The sequence below is a fragment of the Dermacentor albipictus genome, chromosome 1 (genome assembly GCF_038994185.2).
Source record: "Dermacentor albipictus isolate Rhodes 1998 colony chromosome 1, USDA_Dalb.pri_finalv2, whole genome shotgun sequence".
NCBI lineage: Eukaryota > Metazoa > Arthropoda > Arachnida > Ixodida > Ixodidae > Dermacentor > Dermacentor albipictus.
In genome coordinates, this window is record NC_091821.1 from 425,796,376 (window position 1) to 425,809,798 (window position 13,423).

The 13,423-nt window shown below is 44.6% G+C and overlaps 1 protein-coding gene across 1 annotated transcript in view; it reads left to right on the forward strand.

The window, feature by feature from the left end:
- The first annotated feature begins 823 nt into the window (after positions 1–823).
- LOC139054298 (uncharacterized) overlaps positions 824–13,423 on the forward strand; it is a 67,819-nt gene continuing 55,219 nt past the window's right edge. Inside the window, exons 1-3 of the mRNA XM_070531082.1 lie at positions 824–1,111; positions 3,228–3,289; positions 10,401–10,491. Of these exons, the coding sequence (XP_070387183.1) occupies positions 824–1,111; positions 3,228–3,289; positions 10,401–10,491 (441 nt within the window). The remainder of the gene's footprint in view (positions 1,112–3,227; positions 3,290–10,400; positions 10,492–13,423) is intronic.

Consider the following 13,423-nt stretch of genomic DNA (forward strand, 5'->3'; position numbering starts at 1 on the left):
TCAATGTCATGACAAAAGTATGGTCAATTTCTGATGTTAACAATATATGAATAGTGCCTATTACAAAAACAGGAAATAGTATTTACAGCATATTATTGGAAACTGAAAGGAGTTTGGGATATCTCTTCCCTTGGTAAGCAACAAATGCCACTGCAATGCATCGGACACGTGAAAAACTAGCCAACTCATCAAAATTTCACATGAAGTTTGCGAATTGGAGTAGGTTTATCATTTCGAGGAATGCTGCTTTAACATTTAAAAAAATTGGTTTATGAAAAATATTCTTGTGCCAAAGATCTGGTGTGGGTAGTTGCAAATTATGCATGCAAAAATGTAATCCACGCTGTGTATACACAGCCATATTGTGGCAGCACAACCTCCCTAATGAGCAACCTTGTTCAAGCATTCTTGAAGCAAGCAAAACTAGCAGCAGCAATGTCACTGTGGCATCCGAACCTGGCAACGTTTAACGCTAGAATGTTATCTGTGAGGCAAGTCTAGAAGTGCTGTTGGAGGAATTAGAGGGCAGTAAATGGGATATAAAAGGGCTCAGTGAAGTTAGGAGGACAAAAGAAGCATATACAGCGCTAAAACGTGGGAACGTCCTGTGCTACCGGGGCTTAGTGGAGAGAGGAGAACTAGGAGCCGGATTCCTGAATAATAAGCTGGTAACATACATGAATTCTATAGCATTAACGAGAGGGTGGCAGGTCTTGTGAAACTTAATAAGAAGTAGAAATTGAAGGTGGTACAGGTCTATGCCCCTACATCCAGTCATGATGACTAAGAAGTCGAAAGCCTCTATGAAGACGTGTAATCGGCGATGGGTAAGTTCAACACAAAATACACTATACTGATGGGTGACTTCAATGCCAGGGTAGTCAAGAAGCAGGCTGGAGACAAGTCAGTGGGGGAATATGCCTTAGGCTCTAAGAACAACAGGAGAGAGTTCTTAGTAGAGTTTGCAGAACAGAATAATATGCGGATAATGAACACCTTCATCCGCAAGCGGAATAGCCGAAGGTGGACGTGGAGGAGCCTGAATGGCGAGACTAGAAATGATATCTGCACTAACCCTGGCACCACACAAGATGTCGACGTGCTCGGCAAGGTACGCTGCAGTGACCATAGAATTGTAAGAACTTGAATTAACCTCGACTTGAGGAGGGAACAGAAGAAACTGCTACATAAGAAGCCGACCAACGAGTTAGCGGTGAGAGGGGAAATAGAGAAATTCCGGATCAAGCTACAGAACAGGTATTCGGCTTTAACTTAGAAAGAGGACCATAGTTTTGAAGCAATGAACGACAATCTTACAGGAATCATTAAGGAGTGTGCAATAGAAGTCGGTGGTAACTCCGTTAGACAAAATAACAGTAAGCTATCGCAGGAGACGAAAGATATGATCAAGAAACGCCAATGTATGAAAGCCTCTAACCCTACAACTATAATTGAACTGGCAGAACTTTCCCAGTTAATCAACGAGCGTAAGACAGCTGACATAAAGAAGTATAATATGGATAGAACTGAACATGCTCCCAGGAAACGGAGGAAGCCTGAAAACAGGGAAGAAGAAACTAGGAATTGGTAAGAATCAGATGTATGCGTTAAGAGACAAATCCGGTAATATCATCACTAATATGGGTGAGATAGTTCAAGTGGCTGAGGAGTTCTGTAGAGTTATGAACAATACCCGTGGTGCCCACGAGGAGAATGAAGAGACAATAGTCTAGAGCGATTTGAAATCCCGCAAGGAACCCCGGAAGAAGTAAAGAAAGCCTTGGGAGCTATGCAAAGGGTGAAGGCAGCTGGGGAGGATCAGGTAACAGCGGATTTGTTGAAGGATGGTGGGAAGATTGTTATAAAAAAAACTGGCCAACCTGTATACGCAATGCCTCATGACCATGAACATAATTCTAATCCATAAGAAACGGGACGCCAATGACTTGACAAATTATAGACCGATCAGCTTACTGTCCGTTGTCTACAAAGTATTTACTAAGATAATCGGAAATAGAATCGGGAACACCTTAGAGTTCTGTCATCCAAAGGACGAGGCAGGATTTTGTAAAGGCTACTCAACAATAGACCATTTTCACACTACAATTCAGGTTATATAGAAATGAGCGGAATATAACCAACCCTTGTATATAGCTTTCATTGATTACGAGAAAGCGTTTGATTCAGTCGAAGTTGGTAGTCAAACTTAGTAACTCAGGGGACCCATTGGGATGCCTGCTCACTGATCTGGAGAGACAAAGCAGAAGGGTGGGTCTCAAAATTAACCTGCAGAAAACTAAAGCAATGTTTAACATTCTCGGAAGGGAACAACAGTTTGCAATAGGTAGCGAGGAACTTGAAGTGGTAAGAGAATACATCGACTTAGGGCAGGTAGTGACAGCAGATCCCGATCATGAGACTGAAATTATCAGAAGACTAACAATGGGCTGGGGTGCGTTAGGCAGGCATTCTCTTATCATGAACAGCAGGTTGTCATTTATCCCTCAAGAGAAAAGTGTATAACAGCTGTGTCTTACCACTACTCACGTACGGGGCAAAAACCTGGAGGCTTACGAAAAGGGTTCTACTTAAATCGAGGACGATGCAAAGAGCTATAGAAAGAAGTATGGTGGGTGTAACGTTAAGGGATAAGAAAAGAGCACATTGGGTGACCGAACAAACGCGAGTTAATGACATCTTAGTAGAAATCAGGAAAAAGAAATGGGCATGGTCAGGACATGTTATGAGAGGGAAGATAACCGATTGTCATTAAAGGTTACGTGCTGGATTCCAAGGAAAGGGAAGCGTAGCAGGGGGCGTCAAAAAAGTTAGGTGGGCGGATGAGATTAAGAAGTTTGCAGGGACAACATGGCCACATTTAGTACATGACCGGGGTACCTGCAGAAGTGTGGGAGTGGCCTTTGTCCTGCAGTGGGCGTAACCAGGCTATTGATGATGAGAATGAATGTCGCTGTGATATCTTGGGCTCTTACTCTCTGCACTTCCCTGTCTGCTGCTTGAGTTTCGCATTGCGCATACATAAAATAGCGCATACATATCGCGCAAAACGTGTACATGCCCTGGTACAACATGAAAACTTGTTATTGCTTACAACAGGAGATATTTAAAATTTTAAAGCACACATAGTGGCTCATAGATGTAGAAGTGTTTCAAGTAGTTAGTGGTAATGTGGGGACTAATAACTAGCTACATTCTCTTGCTTTCAGGTGATGAAGCTTCCAGCATCCTTCCAGTCATGCAGTCCCGTTTACGGAATCGGTTATAAGCTGCAAGTACGCTTTGTGCATGCCGTAGACAGAGACCAATTTTACAGTGAAATGTAAATCAGTGGATCGTCATCATTATCGCTTCATGGCTCGGTTGATGTCGTACCGCCGTCATCACACCATGGTCTCCATCTCATTGTCCTCTTTTCGTCATCGTCGCCACGTTGTGGTCGTTATTCCATGCTCATAGTCTAAGAACCTCTATCTCATTGTCGTTGTGCCGTCGTCGTTCTAAGTATTTGTCATGCCATTGATGTCATTTCTTCTCCCTCGTTCCATCGTGAATGCGCCATCGCCACACAGTCGTCAACATGCCACAAGGCTCATGGGCAACCTTGGCATGCGCGTGTCATAGCAAAGTGCAGCGATATCGGAGTATATCGCATTAACAAATTCCTTGAAAGCCTCAGAATTTACACTACCCCTGTTTGATAGACACGACTTCAGGAATATTGTCTTGGCTCCGTTGCTCTATTACTATTCATATTACCACCGACAGTAATCGCGAGACAAGTTCGGTATTAATTATTTCAATAAAGAAAGCCAGAACGAGCAGTTTAGCGGAATAAACATATCTTTAAAAAGAGCACTGTTACCATCAGGATTTGATCTTTCGACCTATGCAACACAAGCCCTGCACTGTACCACTATACCACGCTGCTTTCTGTTCTTTATTGTAAGGAATTATGTGTAGGGTCATTCGAAAATTGCTACATTACATTTGGGCGCACATGAACAACAAATGCATGCATGCTACGCAATCCAATGGAAGTTTAAAATTTGAGTGAACAAACACAAGCGTGCAGATGCACGCTTGTGCTTATTATTATTATTATATTATTATATTATTAAAATAAATAAATAAATAAATAAAGATGCGAAGTCCATTAGGGAACGGGTTCAATGTTTCCAACCAAACTACGTACTTGAGCAGCCTCTTCTCGAAATCAAACCTTGTCGAGTGAAGTGGCTGGGGATGTATATGGATCATTCGGCTTCTCCATTAGGAATAGAGTCCTAATAAGATAAGCAAATCCCATGGTGTACTACTGGATGTCTGTTTGAAAGGAAGCAACCAGATACAAAATTCGAGAAAGCAAGGTCATGTTTGATAGTTTTATGTAAAATGTGCCCAAAATAAAATGCGTCACAACAATCACTAAAACAATATTCTATTGTCTCCGTTTGACTGCAACATGTACAATTTGCATTCCAGGGTACATATAATCCTTTTTCCTGCAGCCATGTTTTAACTGGAACTGTTGAAGTGCGCAGCTTAAAAAAGAATGTTTTCGCTACTGGCTTAATACACATTCTACGGACACGTCAAAGAACATCTTGACCAGAGAGAGACAGATACGGCTTTCGATATATATGTGCAGGAAAAAGGTTACGCATAACTACTGTATTTAGCGACGTTGTATTAACGTTTAACAACTATTATAGTGTAAATTGGGCTATCAAAAATGAAATACTATTGAGAAGTTCCTTTAGGAAGCATCGTAACGGCAGTTGTTGAGCAATGCTTGTCGTGACCAAAAGAGAAGTGTGAAGCAGGACGTGTTCGATTAGCTGCGAGAAGGAATGGGTGATAGTAGTTTCTAAAATAAAGTACTTTCAGGACAAACTGTCGCGCAAACAAATTCATAAGACTAAGGCCTCCCTTCTCAAGTGGAACAAAAACGTTGTCCCTGCTCATGGCTTCCCATGATGAACTCCAAATCAAACATCCAAATATTTAATGAAATGCTTGAACATGGACACGAGTGCATTGCAAGACATGCGGAACATAAAGAAGCGTAGATGTAACAAATGTGTCATGCCTAAGCTCTCGCAAAATTGTAGAGGTCACGTCCCTGCCAGGTTGACACCTTTCGATGGATAGTGGTTAGCGTGGACGTCCGCTGAGGTATACTATTACGGAAGTTATCGTGAGACACCAAGATATCTCAGTGGCGACTGATTTTAATAAATATTAGAGAATACAGTGCGAGTTAGCGCCCGCATGCCTAGCCAAAAACGACCGCTTTTATGAATATTTACGCTAGCTTTTGCAATCTCACAGAAACGCAGGGTAGTGTTTAGTGCATCGGTAATACCGGGCTTGTCGACAAAAAAGAAAGCAATGTAATCCACATAAGCTAGCACTTTATTTTCTCGTCTCTGTACCTTTATCCCTTATTGCTTTAGTCACAAATCAGGCATAATCAAAATGGTTTCAAAACAAACTGCACATAGTAGAAAATGAGATTTGTGAGCGACGACTGCATCACTGCCGCTCTCCCCTGCCCACTCTGTGTCGATTGCCCGATATTTGAAAAACTTGACATCATCGGTCGCGTTATTGGTTCTAACTTCTTCGATAAAACTGTTCCAATTGTTGTTGTCACGGTTTTGAAACTGACATAAGAAGAGCGGTGAACAGGCGCCAAATGTAAACATGGATGCTGCTGCTGAGCAATAAGCCGTCGTTGACTCCGCTTGAGTGAGTGAAATATTAAAATTGGACTATTAAAAAAAAACGAGGTGGTATCTGCGCTAACGCATTTTTTAAAAAAAGCATAGGTATCCGCACAGTCAAAAAGAAAATACGAGAATCAGAAGTGATCTCTTGTGGTTCATATGCCTTCATAAACAGAGCAGCTCGCACACCTTTATTCCACGCTGCGAAACAAAACAGACATTTGCGACCGCAAAATATACTATTGTTTATGGCAGCAGACAATACTCATCTCCCATTCTCGTTGCATAATTTCCGAAAGTACGAGGCGTACACAGGCAATATCCTTGTGCAACGATATTCAGGGTGCTTCAGCGAACATGTTAAAAATTTTTTAAAGGTTGCTTGTGGCAGATGGCTGAATTCTAGTTTATGAGCCGATCTACTAATTATCTTATGACTCATACTGCAATTTATGAATTCTAGCAGTGGACTTCGCAAGGCGTATGTACTTGGAAATGATTCTCAACACGACTCCGGTTTCGAGATACGAATTCCCGAAGTTTGCCGAGAAATGCACTGGCGTTCCGGTTACTTGTGTGCTTCAGTGCATGAAAGGACGTTTTCATAACAACTTAACTGGAACATCAACGTATTTCTGCGCAAAGTTCGGGAATTTATATCTCTAAACTGGTGTCATTTTGAAAATTTGTTTCAAGTGGTTCCGCCTTGTGAGCTCCACGGCTAGAATGTGTAAATTGCGCTATGGCCCATGATGTAATTAGTAAGAATCTTAATTTGTATTTTTTATTGATTAGCCAATCTTGCATCTCAATTCCTTGTGCAAGTATTGTCCACCGCTTCGCGTAGACCAGCTCATGAACTGGAATGGCGATATCTGCCAGAGACAACTTTTAAAGATTTTCGTAAGTGTTCGCTGAAACACCCTGTATAGTTCTGGGCATGATTGGCTGGTTATTGGATACACTGTAGAGTTTTATTTTTGTTCTCCATATGATACGGTACAGTGAAACATGACATCAGTACAGCGAAAATTACTCCGTCTTCTACCATCGGACCCAAATAGACACACGATGGCCACCCTAACAATCGCAACATGGCTGAGCCGAATTCGCGCTTGCTACTGGCTCTCCGCCCTGTCAGCAAGAAACAAGAGGCCAAATGTGTTATCGCTAAGTCTAATCTCAAGCTGAGGTCAAATCATGCGCATATTTTGTGGTAATTATTGAGATCGGTTGTTAGTTTTCACGCTGAAAGGATACGGACACGGAATCAAGCCGTAAAAATGGTTTGATTTCTAGTTAGCAGATGGCGCCACAGTCCTAGCATTGGTGATGCGTTGTCAATGCGGAACGCTGTAAAAGCGTAATTGTTCCCTGCATCATTAATTTACTACCATGCTCTAGCGTGCTACGTGATGATGGCAGCGATCAAACGCCATGTAGACGCCGAGCAGACGCTGTGGCGCAGGTGAACGGCATTTGTATCGGCATTCGTCGAGACACTTGATAAGGAGGCTGAAAGGTAACTGCAGGGAACGTTTACAGGTAAAGCGAAGTCCAAAACATTTTTTGCACCATTACAGCAACCATATAGCATGTAAGAAGATGGAAAGCAGATGCTCAGCAGAGGACGCGGCACGGATGAGGACATCTCGACGGGCATTCGGCCATCCTATTGGCTATGAATGCGTGTGGCTTCCCCAATGATGCAACCAGCTTGTCAGACGGAGTGGTATCTAGCGATCAAATTGTACCATGCATTTAATATTGAATATATCTTCCTCCATACGTACTGCAACTTATGACAAACACACAAGCGTAGCTTCTAGTACACGCCAGCGAACTCCAGTGAGAACCAGTGCGCTTAAAGCACATATCAGGGCGCCCCGGCATCATGTCAGTGCAACCAGTGACTCGTCCAATGTGACTCAGCTCGTTCCAAGCGATGTCACTGGTGTTGCATTGACGTACCAGCTTCCCAGGTGCAATTCAGTGCTGGTTTCACACGCGAAATCAACGTAACGCGCTGGTTTTTGCAATCGGAAACGCAGCGCGCATGAAGCGACTACCCATTTCTGCTTGCTCTAAGGCTCTGCATACGCTCCAGATTACTTCCAAGATATGGCGAGGGGCCGTGAAAGCGCTCAGCCACGTCAACGGCCATACGCAGCCACGATTGTGCTAGAGGAGGAAACGCGTGCTCACCTGACCCACCGCCAAACACTTGATCGCTTTAGTGCGTGCTGACCCCCTCTGCCCCTTACCTTGAGTTTGTTCACGTGACCTCCTAAATTGCGCGCACGGGAAGACGGCGCACATCAAGCCGGGCGTCAAGCCGCCATCCTTCGCGGCTCCCATATCTCGTATTTTCCTTCGCATCCACAGTAATGGAGGGCTTCACGTGAGGGATTCTTAACGCACTTATATGTTATAAGGAAGATCAGGCAGATGTCGATGGAGAAAATTCGCCTGCCGCGTCCATATAATTGATATCGCAGTAAATTAAGGTGACGGATGTCCGAAGAAAGTAAAAGAATCACAAAAGTGATGTATGTCTGTAAGAACACAAAAAAGTTCACTGAAGGTGGCGGTGTTAGGAGGATAATGTTAGAAAGAACGCAAAAAAAATATGAGTGAGGTTTTGCGACAAACGAGAAGCGAAGGTAATTTCTTCTATAAAGCTAAGGAGGCTGCGATAAGCAAAGTCGACGCACGCACTACAGTGTTATGGACACACATTGAGGTTGGTGCACTGCAGGCCAAGAAAAATATAGTTCCTTGATAGTGACTATCGCTATAACCGAAAGAAAGCACAATTTTCCTTCCTAAGCGCACTTTTGTCGAAAAGACTTCATCGCTATGAGCAGAAATTAGAACGCACTCGTAAAAGAACATTACTAAGGGGGGTTTACGTCCGAAAACCCCGATCTGATTATGAGGCACGACCAAGTGAGGGACTCCGGAAATTTGGAACAACTAGGGTTCTCTATCGTGCACCTTCACCTAAGCACACGGGTGTTTTTCTCATTTTGCCTCCATCGAATCGCAGCCGCTGTGGCAGGATTTCGAACCCACGACCTCGTCGTTAGCATCCCAACACCATAGCCACTAAGCAAACACGGTGGGTTTGAACACACCCGTAGCGGCATCACTTCTTAAATTGCGAGGGTTTCATGACAAGCTTGAGCCGTGCCACACTGGCGCGGCTTGAACTCGCCGAAGCCTGCACAATATTCGAGAACTAGTCCGGGAAATTCAGCCAAACTTCTTTCGCAAATGCATACAACTTCATGTCATCTTCTGCGATCTTCAGTCGAGTAGATGGCTATGAATCTGAGATGACCGCCCACACCTCCTAACCATTATTTACTCTCATGGAGTATTCGGTCTTTTAAAAAATCGTCACACGATTACCTGCTAGGGATATGCATTAAAATGGTCACACAGGACATTATATAAACGCATGGAGCCCTGCGTGTTGCATGCACTTCATTCATTTGTTGTCCGTTATTCAACGGATATAGTGCTTTTCAACGTTGGGTATTAGATTGGCCTCAATGTTTCTTTTATATTGTACAAGTTATAAATCTATTAACAGAATTTAGCGAAGGCACTCCATGAACGTCCTTCATTAATGCCCTAGTCATTTGAAAAGCGCTGATACCTCGCAATTGTTAATCTGTACTGAAAACATAATACAGAAGTGTTCAAATTAATGTTTGTAATTCTCGATGTCCACACAACTGACAATTACATCTATTGAATTTCTTTTAGTTATATTGTTTTGATTCCTACGAATGTGTAAAGAAATTTTGGGTCTCCATGTATACTGCCTTTTTGTGCCGAGTAAGATATATATTTGATAATATATTCACTAGCATTGTGACATTGCTGGCATGAGTACCCTGGCAGTTGAGGCTTGCCTGCTGCCTCAACTGTAGGTTTTTTGCAAACCTGAGTTTCAATCTGACACTATCAGGCACGAGAGAGACAACTTGTCGTTTGGAGGCAGTGACTTCAAAAGGTTGTTTTGTGAGCTAGAGTTTCAATCTAGCACTATCAGACACGAGAAGGAAAACTTGTCCTACCTAGAGAGTTATTACAAAAGGTTATCTCCCAAACTAGTTTCACTCTGCCACTGTCACACACGACAGGGACAACCTGCTGTAAACAGATAGTTATTCCAAAACGTTGTTCGGCAAATCCGAGTTTCAATCTGACGAGGGCTCCTTTTGAAATGCAAGTGGTGCAATTCTTTTCATACGGCGAGCTTAGTTAGCATAACACACGTAGCAGAAATTGAAGCAGTTCGGGGCAGCGGGATGAATTTTGTAGGTCAACATAGTCGGCATGTCCAATTATTCCTCCACTGAAGGTTTTATTAGCCGGATCTTGGTAAGCGTGAGAACAACATAGGCGTCCCCGCTCTATCAACCCTTCAGCAGCAGATGAAATCGGCATGTCCACCTAAGGAGGGCGCTTACAGAATAGCACCCTCCCTCATAATGACATTAATGTTTTTGATATCAAGCCACGATGACATGGCCGCAATAGCCAATAGCGAAACACTGCGAATTCTGTATAAAAGGTCGGCACAATTGTTAAAACTCTAAACTCTGCTCTAATGCTAAACATGCAACGACTTCCTAGAATATCCATTGTTGTCGGAGTGTTTTCTCTGCCTCTTATTTTGGGCAAGGCTAAGAACCAGCTTCCGCCCGAATTTCCAGATGTGGGAAAGGTGAGGGATTGATATTGCCTGGCTGCGCCCATGTTCATTTAGTGTGGAATTTCACTCGCTTTTGTGCCCACTGCGTAGTGGGTAATGGCCGCACAGCATTCTCCCATCTTGTTTTAGCTGTGTCATTTCCTGGAATTTTGTCATAACAACCACGATGCTTATGATTACTTCGTATGAAATTTCTTTAGATTTGGCGTGTAAACAAATCACCTAAGCTGCGTGCGCTAATTAGGTTTTTATTACTACTACGCTCCAGAATATAGCCTCTATCCGCTTTCTCCAGGGAAGTTAGCCATGCATGGGGTGGCAACATGGGTTGCTATGTCTTCGATGCCTTCTTGCCCTCAATAGTTGAGTTTTATTTGTTTATTCAGGTAATTATTTATTGCTGATGTTCAAGCTCTGAACCAAAATTTTTAAACAAAGCTGTTTTTGAAGGTGGACGTTATTCACTGTTCCGGCGGGGTGACTACCTTGGCGTCCCAACCCAACCTGATGAATCGTCAGCAGCAACAGCAGGTTTTACACTGCTGCGAGTGCATGTTCCTGTTTGATCTTGTCTTCGGGCCGGCAGATCAGGCCTGCAGTAGCTAGGAACTGCACTTAGTGTCGGTGTGCAAATTTTCTTTCTTCAGTACTTGTTTTCCTTCCTCATACATCTATTGTGGAATATTCTACGCGGTTTACCGTCCACGTTTCCCTTTCCCGTTGAAAAATTCAGCTTCCCTACTTCTACGTCTTATTACCTTGTGCTTTGTCGGGGGCTTTCTTGAGCTCTTCTCTCATTCCCTGTCAATGTTTCTGCGGTACAGATATTTTTGTGCTCTAAGTACCATCTCTTGTGTGCCATAGTTCTAAATCTTTCTTAAAACATTTTACGAAGTTTTACACTGTGTATGCTGTTTAGAAATGTTAGCGTTAAACGCTATTACTCCTTTCCAAACTCCTCTACCGCGTCATATTTAGTATAGCCAAGAAATTATCTAAGTTCAGTAGAGGCATGTTCGCTTCTCTCTTCCCTCCGGGTTGCTCCCTGTTCCTTCCCCTTTCTTTTTTTTTTTTGACATGCGCTGAGCAGCTTAGAGCCGCAAGAGCAGTGACGGCTGATCTGGTAGGCACGAAGAGTGATGCGAGCCAATGGAGCCATGAACGAAGCGCTACACCCTGCACAGAAGCTTCCCAAGCTCGTTAAAAATAAATATTACCTCTCTCTCTCTGAGAAGAAGAAGAAGTGCAGCGCCCATAGCTTGTGTTTTCATCGGCTCCGTCTTCTCGAAATGTTTTCGCCGCGATTTTCTGTGCACACCAGCCCTAATTTTGTACCATTCGAACTGTGAGACCACCAGGACTCTGTAGATACCAAGTTATCAGGTGGGACATTTATTTTTCCGGGACCGCGACCACTTTTGTGTTACGATCACGCCGTCGCCGCGCTAAGGCTAAGCGCGTGCGCCAGGTGCTCGGCCTACATAGGCTACCTGGCACGCTCCCGCGCGTGTCCGTGCGAGCTCTGCTACGACGCACAAGCCCCTGGCCAAATCTGCGAAGCATGGAAGTCCAAGTATGTGGCAAAGATATTTCCCCAGAAGAGTTAACCACCGAGATGGGCTGGTGTACCGCCCGTTCCCGTCGGTGTACCGCCCGTCGCCCAGACGAGCAGCGGTGCCGAAAACTATCCCAAGAACAACAACCTAGGACGCAAGACTCTCGCTCTCGCTATAGACCCAGGCAGCAAGTTAAAACTCAGGTTCTCAAGGCCGGGCGCATGCTCCCACTACCAGCAAATGAGATCAAGATCATCGTCAGACCCAAAGGAGCACTCAATATTTCCAAGGTCGGCAGCCCTACAGTGACTGCAGCTATTCTTCAAGCAGCGCAACTTAGCTCAGAAGACAGTCAACACGACACAATATGCTCGAACAACCAGCAAAACATCATGGTGATCAGCACGCCCAGCCCGCAAAATGCAGACCGGTACGCAAGAATCAAGTCCATCCAAGTCAACGGGGTAACCCACGAGGTCAGCGCGTACGAAGCCGCCCCAGATAATACCACCAAAGGGGTCATCAGAGGCATCCCTCTCACCGATGACGCCAGACAAGTCGATGCTAACATCATAAATGATCGCAATCCTCTAGCCCTGGCCGCAAAGCGAATCGGTTCCACCACGACCATCGTCATTGCCTTCGACGGACCTGACGTACCATACATGGTTCGGTATGGCGCAACACTAATCCCATGCTCCCTGTACCGCAAGCAGATCGATATCTGTTACCATTGCGGCCGTCTCGGGCACCGCATGGACGTTTGCCCGTTCCCTAATAACAAGATCTGCCGGGGCTGCGGAGCTCGCAACCCAGATCAAGAGCATCAGTGTACACCCAAGTGCATGTTGTGTGGTGGACCCCACCCCACAGCGGACAAATCTTGTACTGCCAGATACAAAACGCCGTATGTTATACGAAGACGCCTCGGAGAACGCCGAGTAGCACAGAATTCAGCCCTTCAATCAGAAGATTTCCCGTCCATGGAGACCAAGGACCGGTCCCGGTCCCGCTCCCTCTCCAGACCGAGGTCGGATCGAGGTCGGTCCAGATCAAGATCCACGTCGACTGCAGGAGCCAGACATACCTCAGAAAAGGTGAGCTTCGCAGAGGCCCTGACGGGCGTCTCGCGAGAGGGTCACGTAAAATCCCCCCCGCTGCCTAAACCCAACACAGACAACACCGACATCGAACATCTTAAGAAAGAAAACGCAGTTATGCGTGATTTAATCCAAAAGCTTACCCAGGAGGTTCACAGCCTCAAACAACCCAAAACCCAACCTACACCTAACACCCCAGAACCCGCTAACAACAGCCAAACTGAAGAACTCTCAAGACCAGCCCCCAAAAAGCGTGCCCTCCAAGAAGGAGCTCAGGGCCAAGTACGC